This window comes from Gilbertella persicaria (assembly GCF_025201335.1).
Source record: "Gilbertella persicaria strain CBS 190.32 chromosome Unknown B0P05scaffold_28, whole genome shotgun sequence".
NCBI lineage: Eukaryota > Fungi > Mucoromycota > Mucoromycetes > Mucorales > Choanephoraceae > Gilbertella > Gilbertella persicaria.
Window position 1 is genome coordinate 288,638 of NW_026251989.1, and position 18,883 is coordinate 307,520.

At 37.7% G+C, this 18,883-nt stretch overlaps 9 protein-coding genes across 9 annotated transcripts; 6 read left to right on the forward strand and 3 right to left on the reverse strand.

Annotated features, from left to right (window-relative positions):
- Nucleotides 1-996: 996 nt before the first annotated feature.
- Nucleotides 997-2,015, forward strand: B0P05DRAFT_473290 (uncharacterized protein; the record flags this gene model as incomplete). Its single annotated transcript, XM_051574730.1, has 5 exons — nt 997-1,114; nt 1,166-1,255; nt 1,302-1,385; nt 1,460-1,542; nt 1,587-2,015. 5 exons carry the CDS (start codon nt 997-999, stop codon nt 2,013-2,015), a joined length of 804 nt encoding a protein of 267 aa, XP_051433408.1.
- Nucleotides 2,016-2,129: 114 nt separating this feature from the next.
- B0P05DRAFT_473164 (ATPase V1 complex subunit H) lies at nt 2,130-3,858 on the reverse strand (the record flags this gene model as incomplete). Its single annotated transcript, XM_051574721.1, has 9 exons — nt 2,130-2,247; nt 2,293-2,523; nt 2,581-2,744; nt 2,800-2,887; nt 2,936-3,052; nt 3,096-3,269; nt 3,324-3,465; nt 3,510-3,711; nt 3,760-3,858. The coding sequence occupies 9 exons, from the start codon at nt 3,856-3,858 to the stop codon at nt 2,130-2,132; spliced, it is 1,335 nt and encodes a 444-aa protein (XP_051433409.1).
- Nucleotides 3,859-3,895: 37 nt separating this feature from the next.
- On the reverse strand, nt 3,896-5,747 carry B0P05DRAFT_548200 (mitochondrial inner membrane protein Mitofilin). Its single transcript, XM_051579000.1, has 2 exons — nt 5,654-5,747; nt 3,896-5,599 (listed from the first exon to the last, which is right to left on the reverse strand). Exons 1-2 carry the CDS (start codon nt 5,723-5,725, stop codon nt 3,935-3,937), a joined length of 1,737 nt encoding a protein of 578 aa, XP_051433410.1. The 5' UTR covers nt 5,726-5,747; the 3' UTR covers nt 3,896-3,934.
- A 1,483-nt stretch (nt 5,748-7,230) lies between these two features.
- On the forward strand, nt 7,231-9,259 carry B0P05DRAFT_548205 (cytosol aminopeptidase family, catalytic domain-containing protein). Its single transcript, XM_051579001.1, has 5 exons — nt 7,231-7,646; nt 7,701-8,104; nt 8,150-8,498; nt 8,546-8,939; nt 8,989-9,259. The coding sequence occupies exons 1-5, from the start codon at nt 7,344-7,346 to the stop codon at nt 9,033-9,035; spliced, it is 1,497 nt and encodes a 498-aa protein (XP_051433411.1). The 5' UTR covers nt 7,231-7,343; the 3' UTR covers nt 9,036-9,259.
- A 1,029-nt stretch (nt 9,260-10,288) lies between these two features.
- Nucleotides 10,289-10,882, forward strand: B0P05DRAFT_580186 (uncharacterized protein; the record flags this gene model as incomplete). The annotated part of the gene is made up of 3 exons (XM_051581994.1): nt 10,289-10,303; nt 10,345-10,675; nt 10,725-10,882. The coding sequence occupies 3 exons, from the start codon at nt 10,289-10,291 to the stop codon at nt 10,880-10,882; spliced, it is 504 nt and encodes a 167-aa protein (XP_051433412.1).
- Nucleotides 10,883-12,477: 1,595 nt separating this feature from the next.
- B0P05DRAFT_548220 (citrate synthase) lies at nt 12,478-14,292 on the forward strand. Its single transcript, XM_051579002.1, has 5 exons — nt 12,478-12,571; nt 12,623-12,703; nt 12,768-13,495; nt 13,548-13,878; nt 13,935-14,292. The coding sequence occupies exons 1-5, from the start codon at nt 12,539-12,541 to the stop codon at nt 14,175-14,177; spliced, it is 1,416 nt and encodes a 471-aa protein (XP_051433413.1). The 5' UTR covers nt 12,478-12,538; the 3' UTR covers nt 14,178-14,292.
- Nucleotide 14,293: 1 nt separating this feature from the next.
- B0P05DRAFT_548222 (uncharacterized protein) lies at nt 14,294-14,806 on the forward strand. The gene is made up of 2 exons (XM_051579003.1): nt 14,294-14,558; nt 14,612-14,806. Exons 1-2 carry the CDS (start codon nt 14,461-14,463, stop codon nt 14,730-14,732), a joined length of 219 nt encoding a protein of 72 aa, XP_051433414.1. The 5' UTR covers nt 14,294-14,460; the 3' UTR covers nt 14,733-14,806.
- Nucleotides 14,807-15,040: 234 nt separating this feature from the next.
- B0P05DRAFT_473247 (glycosyl transferase) lies at nt 15,041-17,689 on the forward strand (the record flags this gene model as incomplete). Its single annotated transcript, XM_051574724.1, has 2 exons — nt 15,041-15,545; nt 15,594-17,689. 2 exons carry the CDS (start codon nt 15,041-15,043, stop codon nt 17,687-17,689), a joined length of 2,601 nt encoding a protein of 866 aa, XP_051433415.1.
- On the reverse strand, nt 17,675-18,583 carry B0P05DRAFT_548225 (uncharacterized protein). Its single transcript, XM_051579004.1, has one exon. It carries the CDS (start codon nt 18,461-18,463, stop codon nt 17,732-17,734), a length of 732 nt encoding a protein of 243 aa, XP_051433416.1. The 5' UTR covers nt 18,464-18,583; the 3' UTR covers nt 17,675-17,731.
- Between the last annotated feature and the right edge of the window lie 300 nt (nt 18,584-18,883).

Consider the following 18,883-nt stretch of genomic DNA (forward strand, 5'->3'; position numbering starts at 1 on the left):
CGATTTTTTAATGACTTTATCTGCCGCACGTATTAGTGGTCTTGGGAGGGACCCACTAAAAGAGGTGTTCGACAATTATTTATTGTAAGAAAATATAAAAACAAAATTGGTACGATAGTAAGAAAGTAGAAAAATATAAAAGGAAAGAAGAGCAGCTATTGCGAGAAAAGACCTCTCAATATGAAGTGTCATTTTCAGCAGCTATACGCTTAATTTGATAGCGAGTGCTGTGAAGAACAGAGAGATAATGGAATAATTGGTTCTGCATGGTATATAGCTCGATTTTTCATGCGCTGGAAAGAGGAACTGAATTGCCTATGTTTCAATCTCAGACACGTGTCTCTAGAGTGTGTTTTTAAAAGTCTTAAAGATGAAAATGTCAGATCAATCTGAGCATTGCATTCAAAGTTTATTTAGTATTGTTATTAGCTAGAAAGAAGCTCTTTTTGAGCAGGTATCGAATAGTAAACACGTTTAAAGCTGTTCTAAAGCTGTACTATCGGAGTGTCAAAGATCTCCATGCTGCTTTGAGGTTGCTATGTACACACTATAACAACTAGATGAGCATGATTCTACTTGCAAGTTGCCAGTAAACCACCATTCTTTGTCATTGTAATAATAAAAGGAGTTTATAAATGTATATATATTAGCTCAAAATCCTATTGTTCACTAGTAAAATACTTCTAAATGGGGATTGTAACATGTATTTTGTTGTTAAAAGATCAATTCCATCCAATCAATATCCTGGTTTTATGATATAATGGCTTCTCTATGCGATAAAAGAGATAGGAGTGTCTATGTTAACCAAGCTAGATGTTATGAACAACAACAATAAAATATTATGTTTGATTGTACTCTGTCAAACATACAATTGAAGCCAAGTTTATGTTGTTTAAAGAAGAAGAAAAAAAGACAGGAGCACTTTGATAGATTTAAAATGCGATTTCTTCTTTTTTTCTTTTCGTTTTTTTTTTTTTCAAAAACACGTAATACAATATGGTCAATGACAACTCAGACGACAATGTAATCAACATCACAAAAGATGGACAAGTGACAAAACGAATTTTAAGAGAAGGTCCGGGGAAGAAACCAGAAAAAAACAATACTGTCAGTGGTAAGACATACTTTTGATAATAAAAAGGATATGCGTCTTATGATTCCATAGTTCATTACGAATCTATTCTTTATGATACAAATACTCTGTTTGATTCCTCACGTGAAAGAAAAGCCGAGTTCAATTTCAATCTGAATTCAGGTAACATTGTCATGTCTAGAGTTGTCCATATTGACGCATTTGTTAGGCAAAGTAGTAAAAGCTTGGGAGTTGGTTATACCTACAATGAAAGTAGGGGAGAAAGCTGAGATTATATGTACAAGTGATTATGGTAAACATTTGGACGCGTTTTTTTTTTTTTTTTTTTTTTTTTTTTTTTTTTTGGCATAACTTACTTATGATTAGGTTATGGTGATGAGGGAAGAACATATATTGTGCCACCTAAAGCCAAATTGAAATTTCATGTAGAATTGTTAGGTTTCTGGGAGGTAACAAAAATATATGGAAATCAGCAGTATGCTTACTGAAATAGGTTGCTGGATCAGCAGCAGAACGTATTCGATCTGCAGAAAAGAAAAAGTTAGAAGGAAATGATTTGTTTAAGCAAGGCGCTGTGAATGAAGCCTTGACTGCCTATAGAAAAGCAAGAGATTATATTAAGGATCTTTGGAACTGTGAGCCTGAAGAAGCTGAAGAATGCCGTATTTTGATTGCTGCCATCAATCTCAATATTGGTGCTTGTTATTTAAAACTAAAGAATTATGACTTTGCTATTGAAGTCTGTATAGAATCCTTGAATCGTGATCCAACCAATGTCAAGGCACATTATCGTATAGCCACAGCTTATCTGGGAAAGGGAGAATATGATCAAGGATTGACTTTTGTCAATTTGGGATTACAGGTAAGCAAAAAAATAAAAACACACACATATCGTTTATTCTTTCCAGTTAAAGCCAAGTAACCCTGAACTCAATGCATTAAAATCAACATTAGACAAAAAGAAGGAGAAATGGGTCAATGATAGTAAAAAGATTTACAGAAAAATGTTGTCTTGATCATATACATAAATACATGACTACCATGCTTGATGCATATATTTTTGAACAGCCAAAAGGGCTTGGTATCTGACTTCTTGATCTTCATGTGTCATCAGTTCCATGATACGTTGCTTAGCTCCGATTTCTTGCAGCATACTATAGAGAAATAAGCATTTCTACAGACATCTTAGATAGACTTACTTTCTGCCTGTTTTGGTAGCATGTTTGACATAATAACCAATGTCGCTAGCAGCTATAGCCAAGACTAAAGGATTGCTTGATGTACTCAAAAGACGAGCGAGTGCCTTAAGTAATTGATAGTTATTGTCTTCCAATTTCTGTGCATTTTCTTTCCAAAAAACTTCGGATTTATGAGGAGGAGACCATTCCAATTTACCAGTCTCGACTTCAGAAGCATATTGTTCAAATGTGCTAAAGCAATTCCCCTTTTCTTTTAGATACAGTGGTCATGGGTATCCTATGACTTACGTAAGACTCTGAAAGTTTTCTTGCAATCTCTCCTTGATAAAGTTAATGTCATCCAAAATATCAGTATCTGACCATTTACGAGTACTCAAGTTTTCAGTAAATGGCAATAACTTGGTAACTAGCATAGCAGCCAAGTTTTGAGCAGGAGCCTTTTCAACAAGGTTCTAATTACAGACTATTGGTTAGATATCATAGTATATATATACACAGTAAGCTTACTCTTAATGTAGCTACAGACACACGAATCACTTTTTCTTTAATAGCAGACTTGGCAATCTCAACTAACAAGGGAATAATATCGTATTTTCTATAAAACATTAGCTTGAAATCCATACACACATATACACACACTTACTCATTGATATTGGCTGCGATTTCTGGTTCAAAAGTAAGCAACCATAGACAAAAGATGATTTGATATTGGATTTGAGGTGTAGATGCTGTCTTGTTTAAGAACAAACGATGCGTCAACCTAACAAAAGGGATCAATGGCTTGTGTATGCAACTAAACATACTCTTTAACAGCATTTTGTGTATGCCAAACAGCCAAACGATAAGTATTGACACGTAATATAGACTCTAATTCTTGAATCACCAAATGAACAACATCACTGTTTGAACCAGACAGTTTGTTGGTAATCCAACGAAACAAAGCTGAAAGATCCACGTTAGAGGGTGATGGAGCGGAACTATAAAATGTTCAGTATATTTTTTTGTCACAAAAAAGGGGGGGCAGACTTTACCAAGCAAGCATAGTCAATACTTTAGATGCTTCTAATGCCATGAAATCATCATCTGTCTCGAGAATTTTGATAAAAGGACCAAAAGGAAATGAAGGGTCTTCTTTAGCAGTTTCATGGAAATAGCGTGTATTGTCTTCATGAGCTATGCTGTATTCAGTATGTGTTTCCTTTTTGTTGATAGGTTACCTATAAAGATATCGTCTGTCATTAAGCAAACATATTGAACAGTGTCAGGTCGAGACAAGTTTTGTAACAAATACATGATAAGAGAAGCATACGTTTGTCCTTTTTCATTCATAGCATTCTGAACAACGGAAGCAGACTTTTTGTCGATAGCTTTGATGAGCTCAACTTGTTCGTGTTTCAATAAACTAGCGCGCTCATAACCCTATTTTATCGTCAAATTTATGTATTTACAGAGTTGTTTTTTTTTTACCTCCCAAAGAATAGGCTTTTGTCGAACAACAGCAGCCTTCTTTTCCAAGTAAGGATTAGAGATAAGTACAAGAGGAACTTCAGGAATTTCTTCAGACATAGTTTAAAGGAAGAAGAAAAAAGGACAAAGACGAAAATGACGTTTTTTAAACGTATACTAAATACACCCCATTTTATTAGTTGGCTTGTAACATACTGAGTAAAGAAGCTTGTGATCTCAAGATATCCAAGGCTTGTTTGACTTCTAAATGACGACGAGCAGCTTCTAACCAATCCAAAGATAAACGCTTTGGCCATCCTGTTAATTGGTTCATTTCTCTAGCAGCACTTTCTAAATCTTTTTCTGTGTTTAAATAATACTCTGCACGGGCTAATCTGGCTTCCACATCTTCACCAGGCACAAGTCCCTTCTTAGCAAACATAAAACTACTGAGGATAATAGAGAGCAAATGAGACAACATGGAGGCATCTTGTTCAGGTATCAGGGAAGCACGGCGAGCTTCGCGTGCAACAGTCTCAAATCGTTCTGAAAGAGCAGCAAGGGATGTCACACCATGTTGAGCCACTTGGTGTTGAATACTGGAAGCAACCAATTGGATCAATTCATCGGATTGACGTTCACCGAGCTTAGCAAAAGGTGTCTTTGCACTCAATCGCTTTAATGCCTCAAGTTCAAGTTCAAAGCGTGTTTGTTGACCTGACATGGCAGCACGTTTCAAGGCATCAATGGCAGCTACCAACTGATGGGCTTTACGAACATCATCCAATAACTCAGCATCAGCACAGACCAATTTCTCCAACTGAGCTTGCTTTTCAGCAACCTCTTCAATCTTGGACAAACGACCACCGCGTTCTGTCTCGACTTGTTGTTTGACTTGAGCCACATAACCAGCTTGGATCTCAACAGCCTTGTCCTTTAATTCGTTTTGCAATTCAGTCAAGTAGTGTTGGCGTTGAGATGTCAATTCCTTTGTGTGAATGGCTTCTAATTGGCGTTCCAATTCAGCTTTATCAGCAGCCAAGGCGGCCTCAATTTGACCTACACGGCTTTCGACACGAGCAGAGGCCTTGTCTTGAGCTTCCTTGATCTTTTGACCTACTTGTTCACGATGGTGTTGCATCTTGATTTCGAGTTTTTCCAATTCTGCGTTCAATGCTTCCAATTCTTCTTTGGCTTTGATTTCTTCAGACTTGATGAGAGAAAAGGCCTTGTCTAAACTCTCGATATCCCGAGTAGCAAAATCAACAAGACGTTTAGCATGACCAGCCAATCCAGCTTCATTCAACATGACAACAAGACCTTGGACAGTCTTGGCAAACTCATTCAAGCTTTCTTCTTTGGATTTGGCAAATGTAGGGACAGGTTGTGCATCTGCACTATGGATCACATTGGCAAAAAGAGATTCTTGTTGAGTAGCCTTTTTGATACGCATGCGTTTGGTGTTGGAAGGTGTAGGACCTGTGCCAGGAGCCACAGGGGCTTCCTGTTCACCAGTCCATTGAGCAATGGCCGTGGAAATATAATCATACCAATCTTGAGCTGTTTCTGATGTTTGTGAAGCGTATTTTCTGATTTGTTCCGTATGAGCAGAAGCCTTTTGTTTTGCTTCGATCAACTGGTCATAAAACTGTTTGAATTGAGCATCGGATGCCCAGTCTTCCAAAGTATCCAAGATCTTTTCACCACCTGGAATGTAGTTGGTGTAAGTGTCATAAAATGCTTCATTCTTGAGAGCAAAATAAGTGGCACCAGAATAAGCAGTACCAGTCAATAAACTGACCCATAACAGCTTCTTGCCAATCGATCCTGGCTTGTGTTCAGTTTCTGTTGAATAGACACGCTAGAAAATAAGAAAACATGAGTGCCTCTGTGTGATGATGCATACTCTGCTTACACGAGTCAAACGGTTCGATCGAGAAGCAGCTAAACGTGCTGCTGATCGAATAGCAGAAGCACTTCTCAACATATGAATAAATAACAAAGAAAGAAAGAAAGAGAAAGAGATACACCAAATGGAAAAATTATTCGCGCATTTTGGAAGAAAAGATTAGCACATTTTTTAAGAAAATTTGGCATAGTATTTGAGAAAAAAATTAGCATGCTCATGCATACACGAAGTGAGCAAGTTTATTAGATAGGTCTGCCTTGAAAGCAGCAGAATACCTGCAGAAGCCTTTAAAATCACCTTCCAAGATTCTATTGCAAGCATCTGCAATTCTCGAGGTGAATATCTTCTCTTCCAAAAGCTGCTCCCTCTTGAGTTTTCTTTTGTAAACCGAACAGAATTGCTCGATCGTATTAAGCTCAGGCGAGTAAAAAGGGAGGTACACGTACTAATAACCTCAACTCTCAATGTGGTTTTGAATGTCTTGATATTTGTGAATAGGAGCATTTTTCTTAATCAAACAATAACCACGAAATTCCTCATAACGATCCATGGCATCCAAGGCACCAGAAAAAGAGAGCTATAAAGCTACGCTATTTTCTTCTTTTTTATTTGATATGCTAATTTTTTCTCAAAAACTATGTTAAATTCTCTTTCTCTCTTTGATTTATTTTCCATTTGGTGTACACCAGGGCATTTGAGGCTCTACGAAAATACGTCACAAAAAAAGATGACATAGGCTTTAGAGGGCTCTTATTCTTGAACCTAGGACAAAGCACCTGAAGGTGTTGCTGATGGCGCTTTTCTGGGCACCTTGGTCATCTTGACCTCTTAAGAGCTGTTGTGGCCTACTGTTGATGTCATAGCCTGAACGTATATATTCACATAAAATGCTTCTTATGTTACATGCGGCATTAACATCTTGGTTGCACTACTAAAACATTAGTCTTGAATGAACACGGTAGAAGAAATGATTATTTACTAGATCATGTTCTTGTGCTAATGAATACTGGGGGGCACAACTTCAACGCATAGACAACAAGATGATTAATGGATTCAATAAAACAATGATTACATCTACTTCTTCTCTGGATTTGACATATGAGGCTTGGATATTGCTGTTCATTCTACAGTGTAATTTGCAGCATATGTTGAGCTACAATAGAGCCATAGTTTTGTGAGGTCTTTCTATGCAAGATATCTAAAGTAGGTATATTATACAGCTATTCATCAGATCCGGCCGATTTTCTAGAGAGATCAAAATCTGCTTTTTATGAATCTCTAGTCTGGCCACTGACACCACCTTTCACAGTGTCAGCTCTTACTTGCTTTTCTCGAGATCTATGGCAGACATAATCCTTCGTATTATTTGATGGTACATCTTCTGTAAACCCATTTGACACCAAAAACTGCTTCAGGGGCTTTGATCTCTTCCTTGCAGTTTTCAACGGCATGAATCACAGTGGTTGTAGGTAGAGGTAAGTACTTCTTAATAATAATACTGTTGGGTATATTTTTCTGCTTAATAAAATTGAATGATTCTCGAGTGTTTCTTTGAATTTCAATGTTTATTTTAAGTTTAATGCATTTCTGTTAATTATTTTAGAAATTCACTAAAAAGAAGGCACAAACTTGGTCAACGTCACCTAAAATGGGGTGTTATAAGTAAACCGGCAATACTTTTTTTTTTCAGTTCTTCATGTTGTTGCCTACACGCCATTGTCTTTCTAAAACAACACGTCGTTTCTTTTCAAACAAACAAGGTTTTGATAGTCTTGTGCTTGGTGCTTATTCATCCAAACAGCCTGTATTGACTCTACCTTCTATTTCTCGAGAAACAACCGAGCTTATTCAACGACAACTTGGCTTGAGTCAGTTTAAGAAGCGTGGTGATACACGCGTATTCTACAATATAGGTGGTGTTCAACAAGTGGCTGTTGTCTCTCTTGGTGAAAAACCGCCCCTGAATAAGCAAGAGCAACAAGAACATGTTCGCTTGGCTGCAAGTATCCATTATTCTTTGCGTTTATCCATGCTGACATTAATTTTATGATAGACAGCAATCGGTGTACAAACCCTTCAAAAGCAAGGTGCTTTATATACAGGCGTCGATGTTTCAGTTGATGTTCAAGGTGCTGCAGAAGGCGCTGTCTTGGCTCAGTTTTCATTTGATAAATTAAAGCAGAAAAAGGAGCTTCAGGAAAAGACGGTTGAACCTTATTTCGTCGAGGATCATGCGACTCTGCAAACCGCATGGGAAACAGGACAGATCTGTGGTGCCTCACAAAATGTGGCTCGTATGCTGATGACTTCGCCTGCTAATTTAATGACGCCTAAGCTGTTTGCAGATGAAGTGGCCTATTTATTAGCAGGGCTAGAAAACATTGATGTTAAAGTCCATGATGAAGAATGGGTATCAAAGCAGAAAATGAATGCCTTTTTATCTGTTGCTAAAGGAAGGTAATGTGCCTATGAGTATACTTGGCATTAAGGATTGTTATCTAGTAAGGAACCATTGAGATTCTTGGAGATTCATTATAATGGAGCCAGAGACAAGCATGAAAAACCATTTGGCCTGGTAGGCAAAGGCATCACATTTGATTCAGGAGGTATTTCGCTGAAGCCTTCTGCCAACATGGCTTTGATGAAGGGAGATATGGGTGGTGCTGCTACAGTGGCGGGTGCGTTGTACGGTATATCTAAATTAAAATTACCTGTGAATATTGTGTCTATCATTCCCCTATGTGAGAACATGCCTTCAGGCAATGCAACTAAACCGGGTGATGTAGTCAAAGCCATGAATGGTAAATCCATTGAAGTCTTGAATACAGATGCTGAAGGCAGATTGATTTTGGTACCTACATACATGTATGGGACATTGGTTAACACAAAAGTATATAGGCAGATGCATTGCATTATCTTTCCTCTCAGTTCCGACCCCAACATATCATTGATTTAGCCACACTCACAGGTGCAATGGATGTAGCTTTAGGCCAAGTCTTTGCAGGCGTATTTACACAATCAGATACACTTTGGCAACAATTGGAAAAAGCAGGTCAAACAGTATCAGATCCCTTTTGGCGTATGCCTCTTCATCCACACTATACAAAGGACATGAAAAAGTCTCTGGTTGCCGATATAAGTAATGTAGGATCACGTCGTTCAGGTGGATCTTGTGCTGCAGCAGGCTTTTTACAAGAATTCGTGGATCCAGACATTCCTTGGGCACATATCGATATTGCTGGCGTCATGGAATGTCATGCTACAGAAGGTCATCATATCAAAGGCATGAGTGGTAAAGTGCTAAATCTAGTTAGCTTATATAACTTACATGTTTGTGTTAGGTCGACCTACAAGAGCATTGATTGAGTTAATGAGAAACATGAAATAAAAACCTGAATATCAAAAACAAAAGTCAAAAGTAGAATGGAGCCTAAAGTAGACACTACATATGATTTGATTGAAAACAGTGATACGCTTTAACCACAAGTTGATTTCAAAATGAAATGCGCATACTGAATAAAATTCTATGTGATTCTAAAGCTATCAAAATAAAAGCTATTTCATTTTGAAGATCATTCTTATTTTGAAGACAATACAAACAAATACTTAATGACTATAATAAAACTTGTTACAGAATAAAAGCAAAATTTGACATGTTATGCTATTCTCAAATCAAAACAAAATTGATTGTAAAGAGAATACAGAGATTATTTCTATTGGTACAATATTTGTGTGAAAATCGAAACAAGCAGACAAACAAACATTAGATCACAATTCAGTCTGGTATCTCATTTGATATCTGGCAAACGCTCCCCTCCTCCTTTTTCTGCAGCTTATGTATTACTTATATTGCAGTTAAATTTATACCCAAACTACTTCCATTCGTCAAAAAAAAAGAGGACTGTATTGAATTAATAAATGCATTGAAAAAGCCAATATTAACAAATTTATGCAACTTCGGATCACTAACAATTTAAATTAACCAGGAATGTGCGACCTCCCTTCAGGGGCAGAAGGATTGCCGCCACCTCTTTTTTCCTTTTTTTGTTACTTTTTGACGCACAAACAAACTAAATGGTGATTGTTACTGTAAGAATTATAATAATTTCATTTGCAACCCTCTTTTTTTTTTTGTCACAGAAACTTAAATTGTTTCATTAAAAGTTTTCTTTCCTGATATAAATAGCTATAGCAATTGAACATAATCGCTTTTCTTCTTCAATATGACAGATTCTTTAAATAGCCCTTTTACTATTTTGACCTGTACCGTTGGTATTGTAAGTAACAAGTTGTTGATGTGTAACATATGTTTATCCTATCTCTTAGGCAGGTTGGATCATTGCGTTTATTGGTCTGTGCACTTCGCATGCATTCACTGTGTCACTTTCTTGGTGGATTATTATTTTCGAGCTCTTTGTTGTGTGCTCATCATGTGCTGTATTTTGGACAAACTCAATTCGAATCTATTATCCTGTCGTGAGTTGTTATTGATTCAATGCGTTCTTGAGAAAAAGAAGTACTCATGACAAGTAGATTCTCTGTTTAATTGCCATCAGTATTCCATATAACACAAATGAAATTGCAACCTATCTTTTTGCAGGAAGAGTTTCATTATCAGCAGCGGCTTCTGGCTATATTATTATGTTGGTGACTCAAGTAGGTTACTTTGTACTTACACAGCGACTAACAATAACTAGTTCAGTTGGATCTTTTTGTTTGGTATACAGCAAGAAGATGCTGTTCTACGGTCATTTAGTGAGCTTAATCATAGTCGAATGTACACAAACAACATTCGACAGTATCAGAAAGATACACTCATGTTTGACAATAACTCCATCATGGACATCAAAGGAACACCAAACTATCCAATGCCTCCCCAAACTTCTTATTCCGCTACACCCACGCCTGAACATGTTGCGATTCCCATGTATTTGAATAGGTCTTCTCTTCAAGACACTCAGCAACCAAGCACAATCATCTTGTCACCTCATCTGGAGTATCTTATACCTGTTACTGCTATTCATAACTGTAAGTCAGGACTTTGAATCACTGTTTCTCTAATTCTTGTACCACTTAGATCATGCAAACAAAGAAGATCCAAACGAATTATCGTTCACAAAAGGCGAAGTCTTGTATGTTCAGGAAAAGAAAGGGAGTTGGTGGCAGGCCAAAAAAGCAAATGGTACAATAGGTATGATACCTAGTAATTACGTGACGGACCACAAGCCCATATAAGACATATTCTATCATCTCAGATTGTATTATTATCATTCTCCCTTTAATTTAATTGTATTCCTTAATTTTATGAATAAATGGTCACCTTGATCACTATCTTTAAGTTTGAACGAAAGCTAAAACTTGTGCAGATCATTCGAGCTAAGCAGGCAGAGTCTAAATCAGTTAGCAGCTTTCATTATTTGAAACATGAGCTAAAAGCATGGCAGTACAGATCTCTCTATAGAAAATAAGGGATAATATAATCTATATCAAAGTGGATCATTCTCGTCCTTTTCGTTTTCACTTTTGGCAAGTATTTAAGAGTGTTGTTTTGTATTCAATGTGGGAAATGCTTTGATGGTAGAAGTTGTACAGTGTATTTTTCAGCCAATAAAAGCTTGAATGTAGGGTTTCAAACACAAAGAGGTATAATTGACAAAAAAGAAGATCAAGGCGATATAAAAAGAGCAATGTACTCTCACACATCCTCTTTTTTTCTTTCTATCTTTCTTTTGATTTTACTTCCCCTCAAAATATCATCAATATGTCATGAAATACTTTTTTAAGACATGCAAGCAATTGAACACTGTTTAAAAGAGGCTTATACTAAGGAAGGGCCATGTCTGATCTCTATCAGCAATATATATATATATATGTATAGAGAGAGAGAGAGAGAGAGAGAGAGAGAGAAAGAAGCACGATTGATATGGCAGATGCACAACTACATCATATCAGCAACAAAATCAAAAGGAAATTTTTTTTAAAGCCGCATTTAATGCCTATATTCCCGCTCGGCTATATTATTTTCTCCAATTAGATAGATGAGAGCGATAGACTTTAATTTATTTTCCAGTCATGAACTTTGAAACACTATCACTCAGTTTGTTATCAGATTGCTACTCTCTTTTTTTTAGCAACAATACCTCAACAGGATGAATGATCACTTTTTAACTATTCTTAGTTATTTTTTAAAGTTGTCTAATCAATACGTCTTAGAGGAATGCTTTACTAATCATCAAATGAAAATGCGAGAGAAAAAAGTAATCGTGATGACCAAACGAAATACACAAAAAAATGTGGGGGAAAAAAAAGAGGCTGGGGATAACAGAAATAAAAAGTTGTTCCTGAACATGAATTTCTTATTCATATACATATATCAAACAAACATTGATGATGAAAATCCCTTTTGTCAGATATTCATACAAAGAATGAGAAGCCTAATGCATGTTGAATGTTGAGCAATGAACTATTGATGTTTCTTTTTATCATTCACGAGTGTCACACAAATAAGTGGGGAGCCCGCTTTTTTTTTATTTTGCGGGGGAGATACAAAATTACACTAACTGGATAAGCCTTTAGGCATTTGAAAACTTCCAGCCTCTGTATCACCTTGTGCTTGATTCCTGTGACATCATGATTGCTGTTTAAAGTAGTTATCGATGACAAGAGTGACTTCTTTTTTGAAAGAATATGTTGTGCTTTTCTTTAAACAACTGCAAATCCAAAGAGTACCATAAGCGGGGTTCACCCCCCCTGCATGATTATCCATTGAAAGACAGAAATGGGATTGACCGGGTATTTAATTTATATAATCAGTTTTTATATAAACCCTTTGTCGCGTTTCAATTTGTGATTTTTTTCTTTTTTTCTTTTTTTTTCTTTTTAGAATAAAACATGTCTGCTCTCCGTGCATTCACCTCTCTTAAGGTTTATATTGATAAAGCCACATTTTGACATTGTCTAATCATTTTCCGTTAGGCTGCCACTCGCCAAACCTCTTTCCGTTTCGCACCTGCTGCTGCTGTTGGTGCCACTCGTGCTTACTCTTCAAAGGTTAAGGTAAATTTAAATCTTTTATCGATTTGAGCGTTGTACATATATGAATTAATCCATTCTATCATAGTCTTTGAAGGAACGTGTTGCTGAACTCATTCCTGAAAAGCAAGCCGAAGTCAAGGCTTTCAGAAAGGATTACGGTTCCAAGGTCCTTGGTGAAGTTACTGTTGACCAAGCCTACGGTGGTATGCGTGGCGTCAAGGGTCTTATTTGGGAAGGTTCCGTCCTCGATGCTGAAGAAGGTATCCGTTTCCGTGGTTTGACCATTCCTGATTGCCAAAAGGTCCTCCCTGGTGCTGAAGAAGGTGGTGAACCTCTTCCTGAATCTCTCTTCTGGTTGCTCGTCACTGGTGAAGTCCCCACCAAGGAACAAGTCAAGGCTCTTTCTGCTGAATGGGCTGCCCGTTCTTCTATCCCTGAATTCGTTGAAGAACTCATTGACCGTTGTCCCAAGTCCCTCCATCCTATGTCTCAATTCTCTCTTGCTATCAACGCTCTCCAACACGATTCTCACTTTGCCAAGGCTTACTCTGCTGGTATCCACAAGTCTCAATACTGGGATCCTACCTTCGAAGATACCATGGACTTGATTGCCAAGCTCCCCAAGGTTGCTGCCCGTATCTACCGTAACGTCTACAAGGATGGTAAGCTTCCTGAAATCGAAGCTGACAAGGATTACTCTTACAACTTCTCCAAGCTCTTGGGTTTCGAGAGCAACAAGGACTTTGTTGAATTGATGCGTCTTTACCTCACCATCCACTCTGATCACGAAGGTGGTAACGTCTCTGCCCATACGTAAGTAGTATAACGGATATTTGGGAAAATAACGTCTCATGTATTATATTAGTACACACTTGGTCGGTTCCGCTCTCTCTGATCCTTACCTCTCTTTCGCCGCCGGTTTGAACGGTTTGGCTGGTCCTCTCCACGGTTTGGCTAACCAAGAAGTCCTCCGTTGGACCTTGAAGTTGAAGGACAACATTGGTGTTGATGCTTCCGAAGAACAAATCAAGAAATACCTCTGGGACACCCTTAACGGTGGTCAAGTTGTTCCCGGTTACGGTCACGCTGTCTTGCGTAAGACTGATCCTCGTTACACTGCTCAACGTGAATTTGCCTTGAAGCACTTGCCCGATGATCCTCTCTTCGGTTTGGTCTCCAAGTTGTACCACATCATTGTAAGTACATTTTGAAAGAAAGGTAGATGTGAATAGGATACACTAACTCTTTATAGCCCGGAGTTCTTACTGAACACGGTAAGACCAAGAACCCTTGGCCCAATGTTGATGCCCACTCTGGTGTCCTTCTCCAATACTACGGTCTCACTGAACAAGATTACTACACTGTTCTCTTTGGTGTTTCTCGTGCTCTCGGTGTCACTTCCCAATTGATCTGGGACCGTGCATTAGGTTTCGCTCTTGAACGTCCCAAGTCTTACTCCACTGCTCACTTGAAGAAGATGCTTGGTGCTAACTAAGTTCTGTAAATAATAAAGTAATTGTAAATGACATTAGTTTGAATAATTGGCCAATTAGACAATTTATGTATTGAGCATGTCAAAAAATAAACTCCCATTGAATGATTAGAGATACGTATATGTGTAGGAGTGCTTTTTGAAAGAGTATGAATATTCTGTCAGGGACATATTCACAATGGGTTTTTGAATAGTGCATAGCTTGAGAGAGAGAAATGACAGTGACTCTATCAATACGCATCTCAGATTTTTCAGCAAGAAATAGTCCAGATAAGATAGATTCTCAATGACGTGCCTAGGAGTTACTCTGCTCATGGTTGTTTTGATACACTCACTGATGACTTCATTTTATGCAATAAACAAAACACAAACATGTTTACAATGCTGGTTTCGAACAAGTTGATAAGCCTCTTCTTTTTTTATATATTTCCAATTACCAATGAATGTATAGATTTGAACGAAAGGGACATGTCATTACATCTTCTTTTCTTGTTGTTGTTGTTGTTATTGGAATGTATAGCCATTGTATCCGTCATGGATTACATTGAAGCGGGATAAGCGCAAAAACGTACGATGTTATTCGGGAAACCTTGATTATTTTTCTGAAAAAAAAAATGCATTTTCAAATCCCCTTATCCAATCAATTCTCTTTGGTTTGCATGATAAGCATAATCCTCTCTCTTTTTTTATACAAGTTTCCAATGTGAAAATAGAAGTTTAATCCTTGTGGGAAATCTCTGAAAATCAACAAAAGTGATGTAAAAGTATTCAAGCATAACCCGTGTTTTTTCCTCGCTTTTCTTTTCTCTTTATCAAACAATAGAATGAGCACAACGCCTACTTCTACTAGACCTCGTCGTCTATCTATGCCTAAACTTACTCGTCGCTTAACGAATGTTGTTATTCACGTCGATAAAGATGACAATGTTGAGCCTGTTACCCCCACAAGTGTCCCTTCTCGTGCCTCTAACCGTCAAGAACTGGATGAACATGCCAAAGCCGTATGGAACAAACACATTCATCCTGAAAAGAATGATGCCGAATCTATTGCAAGTGACATTGTGCACCATACAATTACTACCCTTTGTCGTGGTGTCTATAACGTCGACAAATCGGCCATGTATCAAGCAACTGCACACTCTGTTCGCGACCGTCTCTTAGAAGATTGGAATGTTACACAGGAAGCTCTTCACAAAGAGAACCCTAAGCGCTGTTACTATTTGTCCATGGAGTTTTTGATTGGTCGTGCTCTTGATAATGCATTGCATTGCTTAAAAGTCAAAGACGCTTATAAAGATAGTATCAAAGATTTGGGATTCTCACTTGAAGATCTATTGGAACAAGAAAGAGATGCTGCTTTAGGCAATGGAGGTAAAGTGTTTTTTGTTATATTTGTCATGTATTGATTCAATCACATAGGCCTAGGACGTCTTGCTGCTTGTTATATGGATAGTGCAGCTACTCAAGAAATCCCTACTTGGGGATACGGTCTTCGCTATCAATATGGTATCTTCAAGCAAATCATTAAAGATGGGCATCAAACAGAAATGCCTGATTACTGGTTGAACTTTGACAATCCTTGGGAGTTTCCTCGTACTGATATCCGTTATGAAGTTCGCTTTTATGGCTATGTTGCTACCAAGATGAACGAGAAAGGGGAATCGCGTATGTCTTGGGAAGGTGGCGATCGAGTCCAAGCAATGGCTTATGATGTTCCTATTCCTGGATTTGATACTAAGGTGTGTGGTAATATCCGTCTTTGGTCTTCCAAGCCCTTGAACACCTTTGATTTTGATTCTTTTAATGCTGGTGATTACGAACGATCTGTTGCAGAACAAACAAATGCTCAAAATCTGACCTCTGTCTTGTATCCTAACGATAATCATCTTGTTGGTAAAGAGCTTCGATTAAAGCAAGAGTATTTCTTTGTCAGTGCTTCTTTGCAAGATATCATTCATCGTTTTAAACGTGCTGGACGTCCTTGGAAAGACTTTCCTGACATGGTGGCTGTTCAAATGAACGATACTCATCCTGTTCTAGGTATTCCAGAACTTATGCGACTCTTGATTGATGTCGAGGGTTTGGAATATGATGATGCTTGGGACATTGTCACAAAGACGTTTGCCTTTACAAACCATACTGTCCTTCCTGAAGCTCTTGAACGCTGGTCTGTTCCTATGATGGAAAAGGTGCTTCCTCGTCATATGCAACTTATTTATGATATCAATTTGTTCTTTTTGCAAAAAGTGGAAAGAGACTTTTCTCCTGATCGTGAACTTTTGAAGCGCATGTCTATTATTGAAGAAAGTTCTCCTCAACAAGTTCGTATGGCTTATTTGGCCGTAGTAGGCTCTCATACTGTAAATGGTGTTGCTGCTCTTCATTCTGACTTGATCAAAAAAGATTTGTTTAATGACTTTGTAAAGTACTATGGCCCAGAAAAGTTTATCAACATTACAAACGGTATCACACCTCGACGTTGGTTGTATCAAGCTAACCCTGGACTTCGTGATTTGATTACCAAAGCTCTTGGTTCAGAAGAATGGGCCACTCAATTGGATCTTCTCCAGGGTTTAAAAAAGCATGCAGATGACAAAGATTTCCAACGATCCTGGGCTAATGTCAAGTTTGAGAACAAGAAGCGTTTGGCTGACTGGATCAAGCTCCATATGGGAGTCAGTGTGGATCCTCATGCTCTTTTTGATATTCAAGTGAAGCGAATTCATGAATATAAGCGTCAATATATGAATATCTTAAGCGTCATTTATAGATACAAGAGTCTTAAAAGAATGGCACCTGAAGACGTTGCTGCTCAAACACCCCACGTAGTTATCTTTGGAGGAAAAGCTGCTCCTGGTTATTATATTGCTAAACTTGTTATCAAGTTAATCAACAGTGCTGCTGAGGTGATCAACAATGACCCTGATGTTCAGGGCAAACTCAAAGTGGTCTTTATTCCCGATTACAATGTTTCTCTTGCTGAAATCATTATTCCTGCTTCTGATATCTCTCAACATATCTCCACTGCTGGCACTGAGGCATCTGGTACCTCCAACATGAAATTTGTTCTAAATGGCGGTTTAATTTTGGGCACTGTAGATGGTGCCAATATTGAGATTGGTGAACAAATTGGCAAAGAAAACATCTTCTTTTTCGGTGCACTTGCTGATGAAGTCGAGGATCTTCGCCACAATCAAAGATACCATGGTGTTCTTATGGACCCTAGCTTGCAGGTAGTAATTGATGCTATACAGAATGGTGAATTTGGTGATCCTTCTGTCTTTGGTCCTCTTATCAACACATTGACTTATGGTGGTGATTATTATTTGATTTCTGTTGATTTCAAGTCTTATCTTCAAAAGCATACTGAAGTTGATGAAGTCTATCGAGACAGAGCTACATGGACTAAAAAATCTATTATGTGTACTGCAGGCATGGGCTTCTTTTCTTCAGATAGAGCCATTCATGAATATGCTGAGAAGATTTGGAAATTGAAGCCTTTTAAGATTCAATAAATATGTTTATTAGGATTAGTATTCTATATTACATTGTTAAACTCATATACGATTCATTTTTTGCTTTAACAAAAATCTTCGTTTAAACTCTTCAATTCTGTCATCTGCGTCTTTTTGTACTCTTCTGGCCCATTCATCATCAAGTCTAGAAGGATCACTGATCATTCGCTCTACAATATCGTCAAACCGACTTCTATATTTTGACTTTAGTATCTCAAAGTTCCTTTGATATTCAGTAATCATGTGTTGCTTTTGAGCTTCAAATTGGTCTATGCATAATCTTAATTGTTGTTCATATTGTTCTTGTTCTACTTGTTTTCGGTAAAGAGACATGGCTTCAGGATATTTGGATAGTAAGAAAGTAATGGCATTTTGTTTGTCATTCACTTGGTCTTTTTCAAGTGCTCTTTCTAGTCGTCTAATGCGCATTGCTTGTGCATCAATATGGCTTTTGATTGAAGCAATCAACTCATCATCAGCTAAAGAAGACGGCGTTTCAATCACGTCCGCAAATGCCACTCGTAATTTGGTTGGTAATAAATCCGCTTGATCTGCCTTGATACTTGACTGTGAGGAAACAGAAGCCATACGCCTATTACTTGTATTCTCTATACGGGTTGTTTCACTTTTGCTTGGCCTTGCTATTCGTGTTGGCTTCTTTGACGAACTCTTGTTGTGTTGTGGAATATTGCGATGACTTGCCGAGTTGCCATCTTGAACAGACAACCTATGGATAGTTTTATTGAAAGAGTCGGTCTTTCTCGGTCCACTCATAAGACTAAATTGTACATAAAGAGAAGGAAAAAGAAGATATGAAGAAAGCAGCCCTGAGGTTTCCTTTTTTTTCTTTCTAATTGACACGTGTTTTTTCACTGCTATTAGAGTAGAGTACCACTTTTTTTTTTTCCATACAAAATAATATTCGAGCTAGTTCTTTAGCAATAATAGGCTTGCCTCTGTCTTAAAAAGCCCCAGTCTGTTTGTATTCTGCATACAATAAGACATCCTTGTTTTGATGATGATTTTGTGTGATACACAATAGGTGTAAATCACTTTTAGTGCATATGAACATGATTTCTTTGCATAAATGTAGTAAGTGACTTTCAATTTTTCGCAAGCACACAGACAAACTTGTTTGCTTTATACAAGACCTTGATAGTTCTAAAAAAATGAACTGCTTTCAGGTCCAAAATC

What these genes read in the sequence shown, in the direction of transcription:
- B0P05DRAFT_548225 (XM_051579004.1), bottom strand. Translation starts at nt 18,463, where the DNA reads ATGAGTGGACCGAGAAAGACCGACTCTTTCAATAAAACTATCCATAGG.
- B0P05DRAFT_548205 (XM_051579001.1), top strand. Translation starts at nt 7,344, where the DNA reads ATGTTGTTGCCTACACGCCATTGTCTTTCTAAAACAACACGTCGTTTC. An exon ending in TTATCTGTTGCTAAAGGAAG is followed by an intron (nt 8,105 to 8,149) that starts GTAATGTGCCTA and finishes ATTGTTATCTAG; the next exon opens with TAAGGAACCATTGAGATTCT. An exon ending in CTGAAGGCAGATTGATTTTG is followed by an intron (nt 8,499 to 8,545) that starts GTACCTACATAC and finishes AAAAGTATATAG; the next exon opens with GCAGATGCATTGCATTATCT.
- B0P05DRAFT_548222 (XM_051579003.1), top strand. Translation starts at nt 14,461, where the DNA reads ATGACGTGCCTAGGAGTTACTCTGCTCATGGTTGTTTTGATACACTCA. An exon ending in ACACAAACATGTTTACAATG is followed by an intron (nt 14,559 to 14,611) that starts CTGGTTTCGAAC and finishes ATTTCCAATTAC; the next exon opens with CAATGAATGTATAGATTTGA.
- B0P05DRAFT_548220 (XM_051579002.1), top strand. Translation starts at nt 12,539, where the DNA reads ATGTCTGCTCTCCGTGCATTCACCTCTCTTAAG. An exon ending in GTGCATTCACCTCTCTTAAG is followed by an intron (nt 12,572 to 12,622) that starts GTTTATATTGAT and finishes ATTTTCCGTTAG; the next exon opens with GCTGCCACTCGCCAAACCTC. An exon ending in CTTACTCTTCAAAGGTTAAG is followed by an intron (nt 12,704 to 12,767) that starts GTAAATTTAAAT and finishes ATTCTATCATAG; the next exon opens with TCTTTGAAGGAACGTGTTGC.
- B0P05DRAFT_548200 (XM_051579000.1), bottom strand. Translation starts at nt 5,725, where the DNA reads ATGTTGAGAAGTGCTTCTGCTATTCGATCAGCAGCACGTTTAGCTGCT. An exon ending in GATCGAACCGTTTGACTCGT is followed by an intron (nt 5,600 to 5,653) that starts GTAAGCAGAGTA and finishes CTTATTTTCTAG; the next exon opens with CGTGTCTATTCAACAGAAAC.